Source organism: Triturus cristatus, chromosome 5_1 (genome assembly GCF_964204655.1).
Source record: "Triturus cristatus chromosome 5_1, aTriCri1.1, whole genome shotgun sequence".
Lineage (NCBI taxonomy): Eukaryota > Metazoa > Chordata > Amphibia > Caudata > Salamandridae > Triturus > Triturus cristatus.
The window spans coordinates 362,418,565-362,433,127 of NC_140587.1; the positions used below are offsets into that span (position 1 = coordinate 362,418,565).

Below are 14,563 nucleotides of genomic sequence, written 5' to 3' on the forward strand. Positions count from 1 at the left end.
GTTTGTGAACAGACACAACCTTTGCCATTTGTGGGTATTTACAAATCGTTTTCCGACTCCTTAACACCTAGAACATGGTCAAAGCGGTGTACCCTTGTCATGATCTTGAATACATCCAGGAGGAAAGAGGCAAATGAAAACCCTTATGTAACGCAACTGGTGCTCATGTAAAGCGCTCCGATACCCGATTCCTTTGGGTCAACTTCGCGCTATATAAAACTCCGGAGAAAAATACTCCCTAATTGGTTGTGAGGCAGGGGATGGACATTTCTAAAAAGGGATTATTTTCCCACTAAGAAAAAAAAGAAAAACAGTTGACCAGGGCTCACACACACACGTGAATATTTCTGCTTGCGGAAAAGGAATTCACAAATCTCTTTTTGGTTTACACCTGGAAAGCTGCAACCCGTACAAGTTTTTAAGGTTTGTGAACTCCAAAGAGTTGTAAATCTGCATAAATGTGAGGTCGGAAATCTGTGGGTGCAGATTTCTGACTGTGTATGAATCAGAATCAGTGTTTCTAAAAAGCCTTTATTGTAAATGGTTCACTGAAATACTAATGTGGTGATGACAGTTGCACTAGTCTCCTAATAGCACATTATAACCAGGATCCCTGTGGTTCATTATTGCTCTCTACTTTAAACAGTTTGAATTGTTTTACCAGAGGTGCCCTTTCTGAGCACAAATGTTATGCCGCTTCCGTAAAAACGCCCAAAGTTTACCTAATACTTTCGACCCTTCAATGGGTCCATCTGGCAAGACTGATTCAGGCGTCGAGTGGTTTCCTTTCAGGATGATGTGTAACTCTCCTTGGAATGGGTCATTCTCCCAGCCTCCTATTAACCGGCCACCCTATTGTGAGCAAGAGCACACATGGAGTCAACTTTAGCATGTGGGCAGCATGTGGGCATGGTCAGTAGAAAATACATACAGAGAAATGTGTTTCATACTTATTGCTGATATGCTATAAATTACAGACATTGTTCAAAAACAGTAAGGATTCCAACATTTTGCACAAAACAAACTCCACTGGGCAATGACGATTGGTTGTGAAACTGGCTGTGAGCATTGAAAGTCAGCAGAATGATTCACTTTGGGCGTTTGTTTATACCAGTATTGCATTCCTAGCTCATTTCTACAGAATAGGGCAGTTGAATTGTTGGGCCATCTCTACATACCACTAGACTCCGAGGTCGTCTCCACAACATAGGACAGTTAAGTGACAATCCATTGCGTGTCTTACAGAAACATCTCTTCCCTGGATGTCTTTTAGACCCCCTAGAGCACTATTCCTTACCTAGACTTCTTGACATTTACGCCGCCAAGCAAAGGGAGTGCGTTCACGAGACAACCCTTCAAGCAGAAAAAAGACGAAGACGCGAGCAGAAACCCAAAACCGAGCAGTAGAAAGTCACATAAGGAGTGTAGACCAGAAGTACAAGACAGACTCCTAAAAAGACGATAAATCCGTCTGCCCCAGGCCATTCAAGTCAGATGTTTAGTCAGGCAAGAGCACGTGCTTGTCAAACTGTCTCAATGCATTAAATAGTGTGCCTGCTTAAAGCGCCTAGACATCTACACCACGGCGTGACGCACTAAATACATGGAAAAAGAATGCAATGCGGATAGCTGGATTGGGATTTACGTTAGCATAGGCTATTGACAGCAGTACTTTGATGGGCTGTGTGATCGAACTAGTATACAATGTTTTGACGGGTTTATAGTACACTCGGCCACACATACATCTCAACACCTGAACTTACAGGAAGTCCCAGATTTATTAAGGATTTTTGTTTTTGTTTTGCCAACAACTATACTACAATTTAGGAATTGACTATGCACTTTCGCATTCTGGCAGCAGTTATGTAAGCAGCAAAAATCCCACCCCATACATTCACAATGATCACACTATTCTCTCCCCGGCAGTTCCAACCCCAAAAACCTTTTCACCATTTCAAATGCGAAACGCTCAACTGTTGTAAATTTGGACAAGACTCCGTTTGACATTCACCAGCATTGCTTCACTCTTGACAATATCAGAGTAAATTGAGGCTGGGGTGATAGGTGGTGACTCCTTTGCAATGAGCCTACATGCATAGCCAAGGGACAAACACCATGTCTGGATGGTGCATCCTTAAAGTATCAGACCCACATTACCACCCACTGATGAAGTGGCAACTCGCTTGGTGTGCCACAAAGAAGCACAAAAATAGAATTATAACTGAGAGACTCATGCATAAATTTCCTTAGCTAGACACAAGCGTTGCCTGTTTGCCGCCTATGACCTGTTCTTAGTAATGCTGTTGTAATGTAACAAACTGTAAGTGTTCATCTATAGCAGCAGTCTTCCTGTAATGAGCTCTGATGCCCTTTGGTTCTGATTTAGAGTTTTAAAGAAGGCGGCGGGCACTCCTGAAAACCACTGGCCTTGTTTTTGGGTGGGTCTGAAGAGATGAGTTTATTTTAGTAGTGTATTCTTGCTACGCATGGAAATGTGGAGCAAGTTTAGGAGGTGGGAGGGATTGTTATGATGTTGGTCTTTGGATGCAGGACAACCCAGCCTGAACTTAGTTCTCATCTTAATAAATCAATCAGTGGATGAGGGAAATGTGATGATAATGTTGTAGCATGGAAGTTGGCTTTCAGAGGATAAATGAGGATTGTGGCATGCAAATGTTTGACTGTGATATAATCAAACTCTGCACAGCAAACGTTTTCCAGTAAGGAGTAAATACATGCTTAATTCATTAAAGCAGAAGTTTACCGTTTTGGTGACTTTTTAATAGGGGTACCAATGAAAGGCAGTTTCAGATGTGAATCCTAACGAGACAAATGAATAAGAAGGAAAGAAATCTGCTGTTGTCAGCTCTTTAAATAGATCAGAATCATTTTTTTTTGTCCTGATGAGACCAGAAAAAACTTCCTCTTTTTTGGCTTGAGTTTTAGAACGCTATATGCCACCCGTGCTTGTGGCTCGATGACATCTATAGTACAATCCAAAGATATCCTTTATCAATGATATTTTAATGTAAACCTGTTTGCCTTCCTGGGCCTGACTGGGAACCTAGCAGCCCTGGAAATTGTGTCGGACCAACCTCCAAGTGCGGGGGGGTGTTTTGCAAGTGTGCGGCACTGCTGCATTTGTTTCAGGGGGACGATATTGCAGCAAAAAGCACCCCCAACCCTGCAAAACCAGCCCCCACCCTTCCAGCCTCCCGGTAAATCGCCTGATGCCCGCTACAGCCAGTCCGGCCCTGCTGCCACTAGATGAAAAGTGTCTCATGTACACTCACACAGAGAACTCAGTGGCTCAAGTATAGATTTAAAAATGAGGTAGACAGTATGGAGCCCTGCAGTACACCACATAATACCACTGGGGAGACTGAAATGCGACATACAATCTTTATACGTTTTGACTCTTTTGAGACCAAGGAAACAACACAGTTCAGCACCATGCCTCGAAGACCAATGTGGTACTCAAGAACCAACAATAGCCACACACGAATCACAATATCGAAGGCTTTGGTAAGATGAAAGAATACAAGGAGACAGGAATGGCTTTGATCTAGTATCAGAAGAACATCGGCCTGGATATTAATGATGGCCACTTTGAAACAGCAAGCTTTGCAGAAACCTGACTGAGAGCCTAATGAGAGATTTTATGTAAGCTGTTAATTGCAGAGATACACATCTGCTTTTTGGTTTTCCGAGCAATGATAAGGGTGACATTGATATGCAGTTAGATAGGAGATTTAGGATGTGAGTGGTTAGTCCACATTTCAATAGTTCTTTGAAAGAGAGCCGCATTGATTGCAATGTGTGGTCTAAAGACTTAGGGCCTCATTACAATCACTTTAGTCTGCGCCTAGTCCCGGAGCTAGCAATACACGGGGTATCAGTGATCAGGACCAAGCAATTATTGTTGTAATTTATTGCTCTGTACCCAATTACCCTGGTAATGCCTCATTTCACCAAAGAGAGTTACAGGAAGACTAATAATGTGGTTGTATGGAAAAGGCTCTCAAAAGAGTAAAAAGGAGCCACCCCCACCCCAGATACAAACCCTTGGATAAATTCTCCCTCCCCAGGAATGAAGACCCATGGTAAGTTGTCTAGGAGAGATAATCAATTGCTGCTCGAATGTAAGGGTACCTGTAGGTAACAAGTTTTAAATCAGGTCAAGACCAACTCAGCCATCGCTCCCTCCAAGTTCAATAAATTGCTGTCAGTAAATTGAGTGATCAGATGGACCATGTAGCAAAAACATGGTGACATTAAGCAGTACTTCAAACATATTATTGTGATCAATTAGGCATAAGAGCCACCAGTGGTACTGAATCAAAGGGTATATTAACCGAGGTAGGCATGAAACGCCCTTAACCTTTATCACATGAGAACATCTCCATTGTGTTGCTCTAGAACAAAGAAAAGTGCACATTTTAATGAACATCTAATTTGCATTTGCAATTGCAAGTGATCTCACTGCAGAAACATAGTGTGGTTTCCAAAAATGAGTGACGTTGCTCACTTCCATATAATACTAGCACACTTTCAGAACTATCATACGGTCTACCAGTATATCATCATAAAAGGAGTCCACTGTTTGCCTGCCTCTGTCCCAGGTCTTTGCTATCTTTTGTGCTCGTTTTGTCATCACCACTTCTGAATCATGATTTCTGTATACGTTCTCTGTCCTTCCTTGGGAAATCAATTTTCTAATGCTACTTCAGATTTTTGATCTCCATAGGTCTCCACCTATACATCTGCTGAAAACTGCTTGTTCTTCTGTTTTGCCCTTTTCACTTAGGCATGTTTCACCCAAGCCTCACTCTCTTTACCTCCCTCTACATTTAAATTATCGAGACTCACATGTAAACCTCTGTTATTTACCATTTTGACAGACCAGTTAGGAATATCTCCAGGTATCCTGCGGAGCATGCCACAGTGTTCTCTGCGAGAGTTTACTGGTGCAGCTACATCAATACTATTTCTCTGCTGTTCTCACTATCCTTCTATTCATCCACTTGAAATTCAATCATATTGTTAAATATTTAATCAATTTCTAAGTGCACTCATTAAGGTAACTCTAGGTCTTTCTCTTTTCTGGGGAACTCTAAATCCCTCTTCAAATCCAGTTGGGATCAGTAGGATGGCTGTGAGAGCAGTTGATAGCATTAAACCCAAGTTTCCACCCCCCAGACAACACTTTTCAGGTTTATAGTTCATTTCTCAGTTTGTGGCTATACATAATGCATTAATCACATCAGCAGGCAGTGTAGCGCTCCATGGAAGAAGAAACAATACTGTGAACTCAAGCATACACAGACCTGACGTTCAATAACCTTTAAGTGATAAAATAATTACTGTAACTATTGATCTAGTTGGGACATTAGGTCTTTTTACAAAATGGGTTTCATATCCAAAATATACCTAGACTGAGGATGTTTCATACTTTCCATACCTGTATAGAGATGTAGGTAGCTCTTAGAACCACTGTCTTGTATCCTGAAGAAGGCGCAGTGAGATTTTGTAGCTCTAGAACCCCGTAGATTGTGAGTTTCTCAAGAGATGGCAGATCTATATCTGCTAACACCCATTTGCCTACAAAGATAATTATATCATACAATTGAATATGATGTATGTAGCTACTGTCACATTGATAGTTCAAATGCTTAATTTGTCCAGTTTTCATGGTTCAAAAGCCATACTGTGTCACTGGACAATGAAGGTACAATTTGCACTGCACAGACCACTCACTGACATAGTTCACTCAGGGCACAGGTCTCATGGTATAAGGGGGACAATGGGGCTCTGATCACTTATAGTCTAGAAACATTATTCATGCATGGTACAGTTCACAGTGTATGATGGGCACAGTAAGGCATTGATTACACAGGACCCAGGTCTAAGCATGCGGGGGTTGCACAAAAACACTCATTGCTCAGGACGCAGGCTGGAATGGGTACATAGGCTCAGTTAACACTCAAAGCACTTTCACAGAACACTGGGGCATTGGTGGTCGTCATTACTTAAATATAAAACCATGATATCTTGTGGTTGTGAAACATGGGTGTGTTTGCTAGGGGGTGGTCAGCTCTAGAAATTCAAATCACATGAGGGGCCCAGAGCCAATCACATACTGCCCTGCACTGCAAAAGGTGTATGTCCTGTCAACTTGTGACCAGATTTGTGGTTGGGGCTTCAGAGTCTAGTCTAAAATGGCCAACAGGTATGGGGAGAAAGAGGTGATCTCATCTTCAGATGGCAGTGCTCTGAGGCCGTGTGACTGTTGTTGCTGGGTGATCGTCACCATGCCTGCATGTGTGTGAAACATTGGTCAGATGGCTGTGCCAGAAAAAGAGGAGCCAAGAGAGCCATGCTTTCCCACACTATGGGATCTATCCACGTAAAATATCTTTGATTTCCCTATCTTCCTACTCAGACTACATCTGTTCACTCACAAATTGCTCGGGTATATTGTTACTTTCAAAGGAATCTATCTACAATTTGTGCTATGCATGGTTGGTCAAACTCTCCCTCGAACTTCATAAGCAGGTGTGCCACGTCTTCAGTAGCAACTTCAAGCTGAGGCTTACAATACAACTTAGCTAGTTAGCTATCTCCAGAGGTGGTATTGAACTTTCTAACTCCTCTCAGCATCCTCTGCTATATAAATTCCTCCAACTCTGATATATGTAGCATCAATCTCTGTCTTAAGTCCTGCATGGGCTGATGCATATATATATACGGAATACATTCCCATCACTCCTCTTTGTCTTAGGGACACTTTACCGCCGCACCATTACTAGATGCACTAGTTCTATGTACATATGTATCACCTGATGAGTCTCACCATGCACATTGAACAGATAGTTACATACACCTACTGGCATCAACACAGTCAATACACAAACCTCAGGACCCACAACATCACATCCTCTTCGTCTTCATGTTTTCCAAGCATTTCTAGATTTATTGGGTGAAAAATATTGAAACCTCCATTATTCATTCTCTGCCATATGGTAATAATGAATCCATTTATGTCATATTAACATGGGTAGTTGAATGATCATTTCGAAATAAGAAGACCTTTTTTGCTATGCATTTTAAATTGATGATCACTTGTAAACTGACCTTAATTGTGTGATCAAGTTTCCTTCTAAGTTAAAACATATGCTGGTTCATACTCACTTCAGATATGTTTCTAACATTTGCAATCATTGCTCAGATAAGAGGGCTACCCATTGTTTATTTAGCTAATCTAAATAAGGAACAAATAATCCAAGTTTCCCATTAACATATGGTGTATTTTATGAAGACAGTGTGACATACGAATGTACTGTACCTGTAGGAATCACCACATTTGATCCATTTGTTGGAACTTGCATACCATTTTCGAACCAGAAAGAGTGATTTGACCATAGGCTGAAGAGAAAGAAAGAGGAGCACATTTGGATTTTTAGGTCGTGTATTCAAATTCATTATTTCAAACTTGCATCTTTCTAAGTACCTGAAATGAGTCCTCATGAGATTTCAGTGATATTGGGGGCCGCCTCCATGCTACAGGAAGGGCACCCACTGTGCAACTTGCAGTTATCAGCCTAGCTTTTTTCTTAAAATTCTTCACCATAAATCCCATATCGTTGATTCTATTTCTTAAGTAAGGTGCAGCATTGATACAGCAATCAGTGACCCAACACGGTATACATGGCATTTCAGATTCCAGAACATGATCACTTCCAACATCTTGTTTGGTGTTTTTCCTCTGAGGAAGAAAATACAGGATCCAATGCTGAGGAAGGATTCTGCCAGGGTGATCAAAAGTGTGTTAAGGAAGTGTCTGGGGTCATCCAAAAAGGTTGCTACATACGTAGGTCGAGCCATTGTGAAGCTCGAGACCACGGTTTGCCGGGTCGATCAATTTGTGTTCAGGTAAATCTGCATTAGATCTTAATCACTGAATTTGGCTAATGATATTACTAAAAACAAAAGAACAATGCATAATTCATATTTGGGAAACAGGTGAGAAGCTGATAAGCAAATAAATGTACTAAGACTAATCGAGGGAGGGGATTTGATTAGTGAAAGCACTGCAGTATATCGATTGGTCTCCCATGGTGATTTGGGCATTCTGGTTGCTGCGGCCACTGACATGGTGTATGAAAAGCATCACCTTTAACACCGAAAGCTAGTGGGCTACTAAGCACTCTATATCTGCTCCCAGCTTGTTGTCTGTTTTTGTTCCTGTGTTGTTGTCATTGAATGCAAAAAATCAAAAAGAGAGTGGACCACTTGTCCTGTATAGCCAGGGTCTTTCTTCTGTTAGTTCCTTCATAAAAGAACCCTCATAACTATACACAGGTACAAAAGGCGGCATGAACTGGGTTACCGCTTATGTGTATTAGTGCAGCATCATCATTGGGTCTTTTTTGAATGTACGCTGCCCTCCACCCGGAGGAAGACCTTCTGGTTCAACAGTAGTATCCAGACATGAAAAACAAAGGAGGGGGATGTGAGAGGGTTCGTATCTGGTGAGCTAAAATCTCTTGGTCATTGTTTCCATAGTAACTTTATTCTTGAAAGCTTGATCAGAGAATTAAAAGAAAGAAGTGCGGGGTGAGACGGAGTTACTGGTCTGCCGTACTTTTCATAATGTAGGGGTCAACATGTTTCAGCCTTCTGTAAAGGTCTAAAGGCTTTCATCTGGACCGATATTTGTAGGAAGGCCCATTGTCGCTCCTAAAGTGAAAAAACTTATCACTTGTTCTGAGTGAAGGGGTCAGATCAATAGTATCTGTACCTTAGACAAAATTATTAGCATTCATTCGAAGATGCCCGGGGGCAGGTTGAGAATTCATTGCGATTATCGCACATTCGTTGTCTGCATCTGCCTCTTCCCGCGGTGCATGTCATTGAATGAAACTACTCTCAGATATAAAGATAATCAATGGATGAAAGCACTACGCTCTATGCTCGTAATTTTGTACACACATCTTGTGTGAAATTGTTTAACTCCAAATGTCAGTGTATTGCAGAAAAATACCTATTATTGTAAAAGTTTGTTAAAGTAAATAAGTAAATCAGGCCTTATGTGCTTGTTATGGAAATAATCATGGCCAAAAAGACAAAAGAGAGTAAAAATGAAGAGTGTCTTTTCTCCAGGAAACAGACTTTACACCGCAACAACTGTTACAGCGCATGCATTTACCCCGCATGCCATTGCAACGAAAAAGGTGTGTAGCAATGGGTAGAAGGTGTTGGATTTAACTCCAACACCTTCCCTACTGTTGCACACACTGGAGTTGGAATAGAAAATTAATCTTTTACAACTTCCAGTGCTTCCTCGACAGCAAGTCAGGGTAAAGTTTGGCGTTGCAACGGCCTGCAGGGTAATGGCAAGCTTTGTAACATCACATAACCCTTTCTTCCAAAATGTGGAAGAGCTACATGAAAGCGATATTAAATGAATGCTTCCATGCTTTGAATTTATACATGCTGCCTGTTAGTGTAAGCAGTGCTGAACGATAAGGAAAGACAAAGGTTCAAATCTGAGGAAGAGTGACAGTAACATTTTACTAGATGCCGTGGGCCATGAATTTGTGAGACTTTAAAATCCCGCCTTGTATATTGATTAATGGTGGTTTGAATGTAAAAATGACTGGATTTACTTCTAAGAGAAGCCTACACAGTTGCGTACACTTTTGAGGGGCACCATGACTCCCTAGTGTTAAAATCACAAAGAGATCTCAATGTCACAACATGGCTGTGCTATCACCCTCAACCATCTACCTAGGACAGTAACCAGGGTGAATATGAAGGGCATTCTGGTGTGGTTTTCAGTCATTAAGCTCTTTTGGAATATGCCCAATACGTTTATCGAGGGTCTGGTTCTGCAGTTTACTGTTACATTAACCTTTCTTTTACTTCACATACGTAAAGAATGATGATAATTGCAGCCATGGCCCATGCAGGTAAGAGCGGTGAGACGATGGGGCCGGGTTGGGGGGGATCGAGAGACGACCATGAGGGAAAATTACATAAATAATAAATTTTCCCTCTTTGTTGTCTGTCAAAATTCCTACCCCACCGGGCCCCACCGCTCTTACCTGCACGGGCCACGGCTGGATAATTGACCTGTGTTGACTGTGTATGCATAAAGGAGGAGCCTTGGGATTTTTAGTGTGTGCTTTAAGGGAGAGGGCATCAGGCGCCTAGAACAAGTGTTTGGAAGCAAGTAAGTCAATATATTTAACTTATGTTTAATTCTGGAGACAATATTGATTATGCTCCACACACTGATGTGTTTATGGATGAAGGAAATTAGGGTACTGGTTGAGAGGAATGAAACCCTATTCAAGCAGAAACCACAATTCTTGTCAGGGTGAAACACAAACAAACCCCAAATCAATCTGTGCTCAGCCCTCTGGTAGCTTAACACAAAACAGCCAGTTTTAACTTAGAGGCAATGCGTAAAGTATGTATGCCGCACTCGAAAGAACTAAACAAGTGAAAATATAACACTGGAAAAATCCCACACCAACTTAGAAACATAAAGTAAAATGTAATAAATGATTTGAGACAAAAATGACAAAAATCCAAAAGTAGAAATAGAGACATGCAGTTTTAAAGTTTGAGGGAGAAATAGTGCATAAAAGCACAAACTGCCAACTGTGGTCATCGAGTCGTGCCAGCTTTGCAAGGCTTTGCCTGGAGTCATGTTGGTTTAGCTGGGCGGCATGGCTTGGTGAGGCCTTGCGTTGCTTGACATCAATTTCATTTAGGCTGACAGCTGTGTTTCGAGGCTCTATGGGGCTTGGTGTCGCTCAGTGTCATTTCCAATGAAACTTTTATTTGTGCAGGGAGGCTTTGCGGGGCTTCACGTCACTTCATGCCAGATCCAAGGGTATATCCCCACTTCCAAGGATCCAGGACTGCAGGGGATCACTTGAGGGGGTTAGTTTTCACAGCAGGCAGAGTCCAGTTTTCAGCCAACTACTCTTGGAGTCTCTCTGGTGGTCCTGGTTCAAGATAAAGGTCCAGTCCTTCTCACTCAGGCAGCAGGGCAGGAGGACGGCAGAGCAGCAGTCCTTCTTACAGCAGAGAAGCACAGCAGTCCTCATGAGTCTTCCACAGGTCCAGAAGTGTACTGAAGAGTTGGGTCTGAGGGGCCACTATTTATCCTTGAAAGAGGAGATGTTTCTAGAGGGTTCCAACCTCAGAGGTGTCTGGAATTTCTTACCCCCATGCCCTGGTCCCATGTTGTCGTGGACACAAAAGTGTAGTTTTAAACCCTTTGTGAGTGAGCTGAGGCAGAGTCTTTGTGATGTGTAAGAGTGCTAGGTGACAGACCCGCGCCCCCATTACGTCCGAGAGGGCCAGTCCTGCCAATTTCTATTCCCCCTTTGTCTGGGAGTAATACACAATGACCAACTACCAGATAACCTAGTCATGTCACCCAGGATACAGGCTGCAGGCGCCAAATGGTTAGGAAAAGAAAATGCCAACTTTCCAAAAGTGCATTTTTAGAATTGTGACTTAAAATCTGACTTTACCATTACAGAAGGTTTTAAATTACAATTCTTTAGGATCCAAACTCAACATTCTTACTTGCTCCCAATTCAGAGTTATCCCTCAATAAATGTACTAATGTAACCCAATGTTATCCTATGGCAGACGTAAGCCTTGTAGTAGTGAAAAACAAATTTAAGAGTTTTTCACTCGAAGGACATGTAAAACGTAAACGTACATGTTCAACATTTTTAATGCATGACACCCTCCCCTCTTCGCTGTTAAGGGTCTGCCCTAGTGGTGGATTATATGTATTATAAAAGGAAGGTTTAGGCCTGGCAAAAGGTTTATTTCGTCAGTTTGAAATGACAGTTTAAAATGAGAGGCCTGAGATATGTTTAAAAGGGCAACTTTAGTGAGTGGAACAATCAGTGCTGCAGGCCCACTAGTAGCATTTAATTTACAGGCCCTGGGTAGGCATGCCACTTTACAAGGGACTTACAAGTGAATTAAATGTGCCAAATGTAAGCCAATTTCATGATGTTTAAAGGAGAACGCACAAGCACTGTTAGCAATAATAAGTGTGCACAGTGCTAAAGCCAGCAAAAACGAAGTAATCAAAACAGGACAATAGAAGGCAAAAAGTTGGGGAAAAACCATGCCAAGGATAACAGGTCCAACAATAGGAGTTTTAGGAAGTGCTTGAAGAGGTCCTTTAATTTGGGGTGGTATAATTACTTATTTCAATAGCACCTTTGTTATCAACTCCAGAAGGATAATAGGCCAAGGGAGCTTGCCAAAATTCTAACAAAGTTACACACAGATTTCTTTAGTTGACACTCAAACTAAGTTATCTAATCAGCAACATGTAATAAATCACAACCAATGTGTTTGTTATTTACTATGATCATTTTGAGGGGCTGTTTGTTTTAACTTACTTGGTTTCCCATTAAGGTAGGTTAATTTCAGTTTGGTAAGGGGAGATCCACCTTTGGTTACTTGAGTGCTGTTGGTGTCTGTGTTGGTATCCACCATCTTAATGTGGAATTTTCCATTTGCATGGTTATGTCTTCTTCATATATAAAAGTCATAGTGCTGAAGGATCTATGTGGGCAGATTGGGTAAGGTTTGATTCAGGGATTTCTTTGATTCAGTTACAAACAGGAGAATGAAATGACCTGGGCATACTGGATGAATGTTTGCTAGATGTGTTTCTTTGGAGAGCAATCTGTTTATTTTCGTACAGAGCATATAGTGATTTATGTATTGTAATAGGTTGAAAGAGAGAAATGCTACTTTTAGATTAATTGATCATCTGACTATTTACCCAAGCATAAGGTGACAGAATTCCAAGTGTAGATCATACTACTGTTAGTTGTGAACAAGTTTTGTTCATTCAAACATTCTGGGAATTCAGGGATACCACTTTTTAGTTTCACTGCTGGAAAAGGTTAAGGCACAAAGTTTAAATGACATTTTGCTGCACTTCTGAAGTGCAATTGTAGCTTTTTTCGGGAACATCTTCTATTGACAGCTCAGTTCTGACTAACCACATTGTAGTCTTCTGGGGCCACCAACTCAATGATGGGGTAGCTGCCTTACTGGACAAATTACTGCAATCAAAAGGCAAGACTTAATGTTGGAATTTGATAGGCAGGTGCGGGCTGTATTATGATTTAGCATGAGATCAGAAGTTTCAGTAATTACGCAGTACAGGTTAGCCCAGAGATTGAGCGGTTTGTTGATACTGTCGGGCATCCTGTCTGATGTGGGGTTTGAACTGAAGATGCTAAGCTGCTCTGCCCGGATGCATAGGTTTTAGGTGCATGGCGTTCCCGAACCCTAAATATTTGTTACAAGAGGTCTCCTGGTTATAAAACAGTAGCACCTATTCCAATAGAATGCATCTCCACCACTTATCTCCACAGTCCACATCTGGGGTGTGATTCACAAAAAGGTAAATCTACACCCAAAGGTTTTAGACGGCACATGGGTTTAGTTCTATGATTTTTAACTTGCTGTAATAGCTTTTTTTGCATTTCCAGAATGCTAAATTGAATGTTCAGTACAATTCTGCATTGTTGAAAGCCAACGCTTTTTGTTTTTTTTCTGCATGGGGAAAATATTTTTTTAATGGTCTAGAAGTTTGGGGGTCTAACATTCCCCTTCCCAATATGTACAAGAATATACTCGAGCCCATTTGGAGGGTCCGAGATGAGCTTTTTTAATAGACACAATCTTACTCTCTTACAAGGCCTTAAAACACCCAATCCTAACCCCTTGTGAAAGATGTACGTGCGCCTAATATTACATGTTTGTGAGGTAATATTTTGCATGTTTATTACCGATTGAAAGGTCAGCTTTGTGAATTCCTTTCTAGTTGCAAGCCCAGTCCTTGGCGCTTGTAAATCTTTATTTTTGCAATTTGGGCCCTATGTCTGTTTATTTTCTCTGATTTCTTGATCTTTTCTCATAGGAAATTTGCCTGCTTTTCCTTTACATGCTTCTTTTGTTCCTTCTGTTCCATCTGTCCAGCAGTCCAGCCCCTGTCTTTTCAATGTTGTACTGTACTTCTTGTCTTTAGCCTACCTCTTAATCTTTCCTACTTCTCCATGGCATCTGATCTCATTTTAATTGCACTCTGTCCCTAGAAAGTGGGAGAAGTACATGACTGCGAGTACTTTCCTGTCATGGCAAGGTCAGTCATTCAGAGGTTATCCCTTCATGGTCACAGCACAAATGCTGCTGTTTAATACAATGTCGTGAAAGTGGCTACAATAACTGTGTCTGCCCATTCTAGTTGGTAGGGTAAGTGCAAATAAGGTACTCTGTTGTTTGGCTGGAAAGAGGGTGGGCCATTATGAGAGCGCAGAGCCCACAGGAGCCAATTGCGTAAAGCCATCCGTCTACTTGTAGGATTCTATTCCCTCAAAGAGATGTCCTAATCTGGCCCCAAATGCACCAGTGATAATTTAAAATTCTCCATGTGTTTCATGGTGTGAAAGAAACTGACAATAATGCTCCATTTTACATTATTACATTAATGGTAAAACAG

At 41.4% G+C, this 14,563-nt stretch overlaps 1 protein-coding gene across 1 annotated transcript in view; it reads right to left on the reverse strand.

Annotated features, from left to right (window-relative positions):
* Positions 1-14,563, reverse strand: part of LOC146830893 (fibrocystin-L-like) — a 533,569-nt gene that overhangs the window by 179,890 nt on the left and 339,116 nt on the right. Inside the window, exons 55-57 of the mRNA XM_085603812.1 lie at positions 7,346-7,425; positions 5,462-5,601; positions 723-852 (exon numbers count right to left, since the gene is read on the reverse strand). Of these exons, the coding sequence (XP_085459938.1) occupies positions 723-852; positions 5,462-5,601; positions 7,346-7,425 (350 nt within the window). The remainder of the gene's footprint in view (positions 1-722; positions 853-5,461; positions 5,602-7,345; positions 7,426-14,563) is intronic.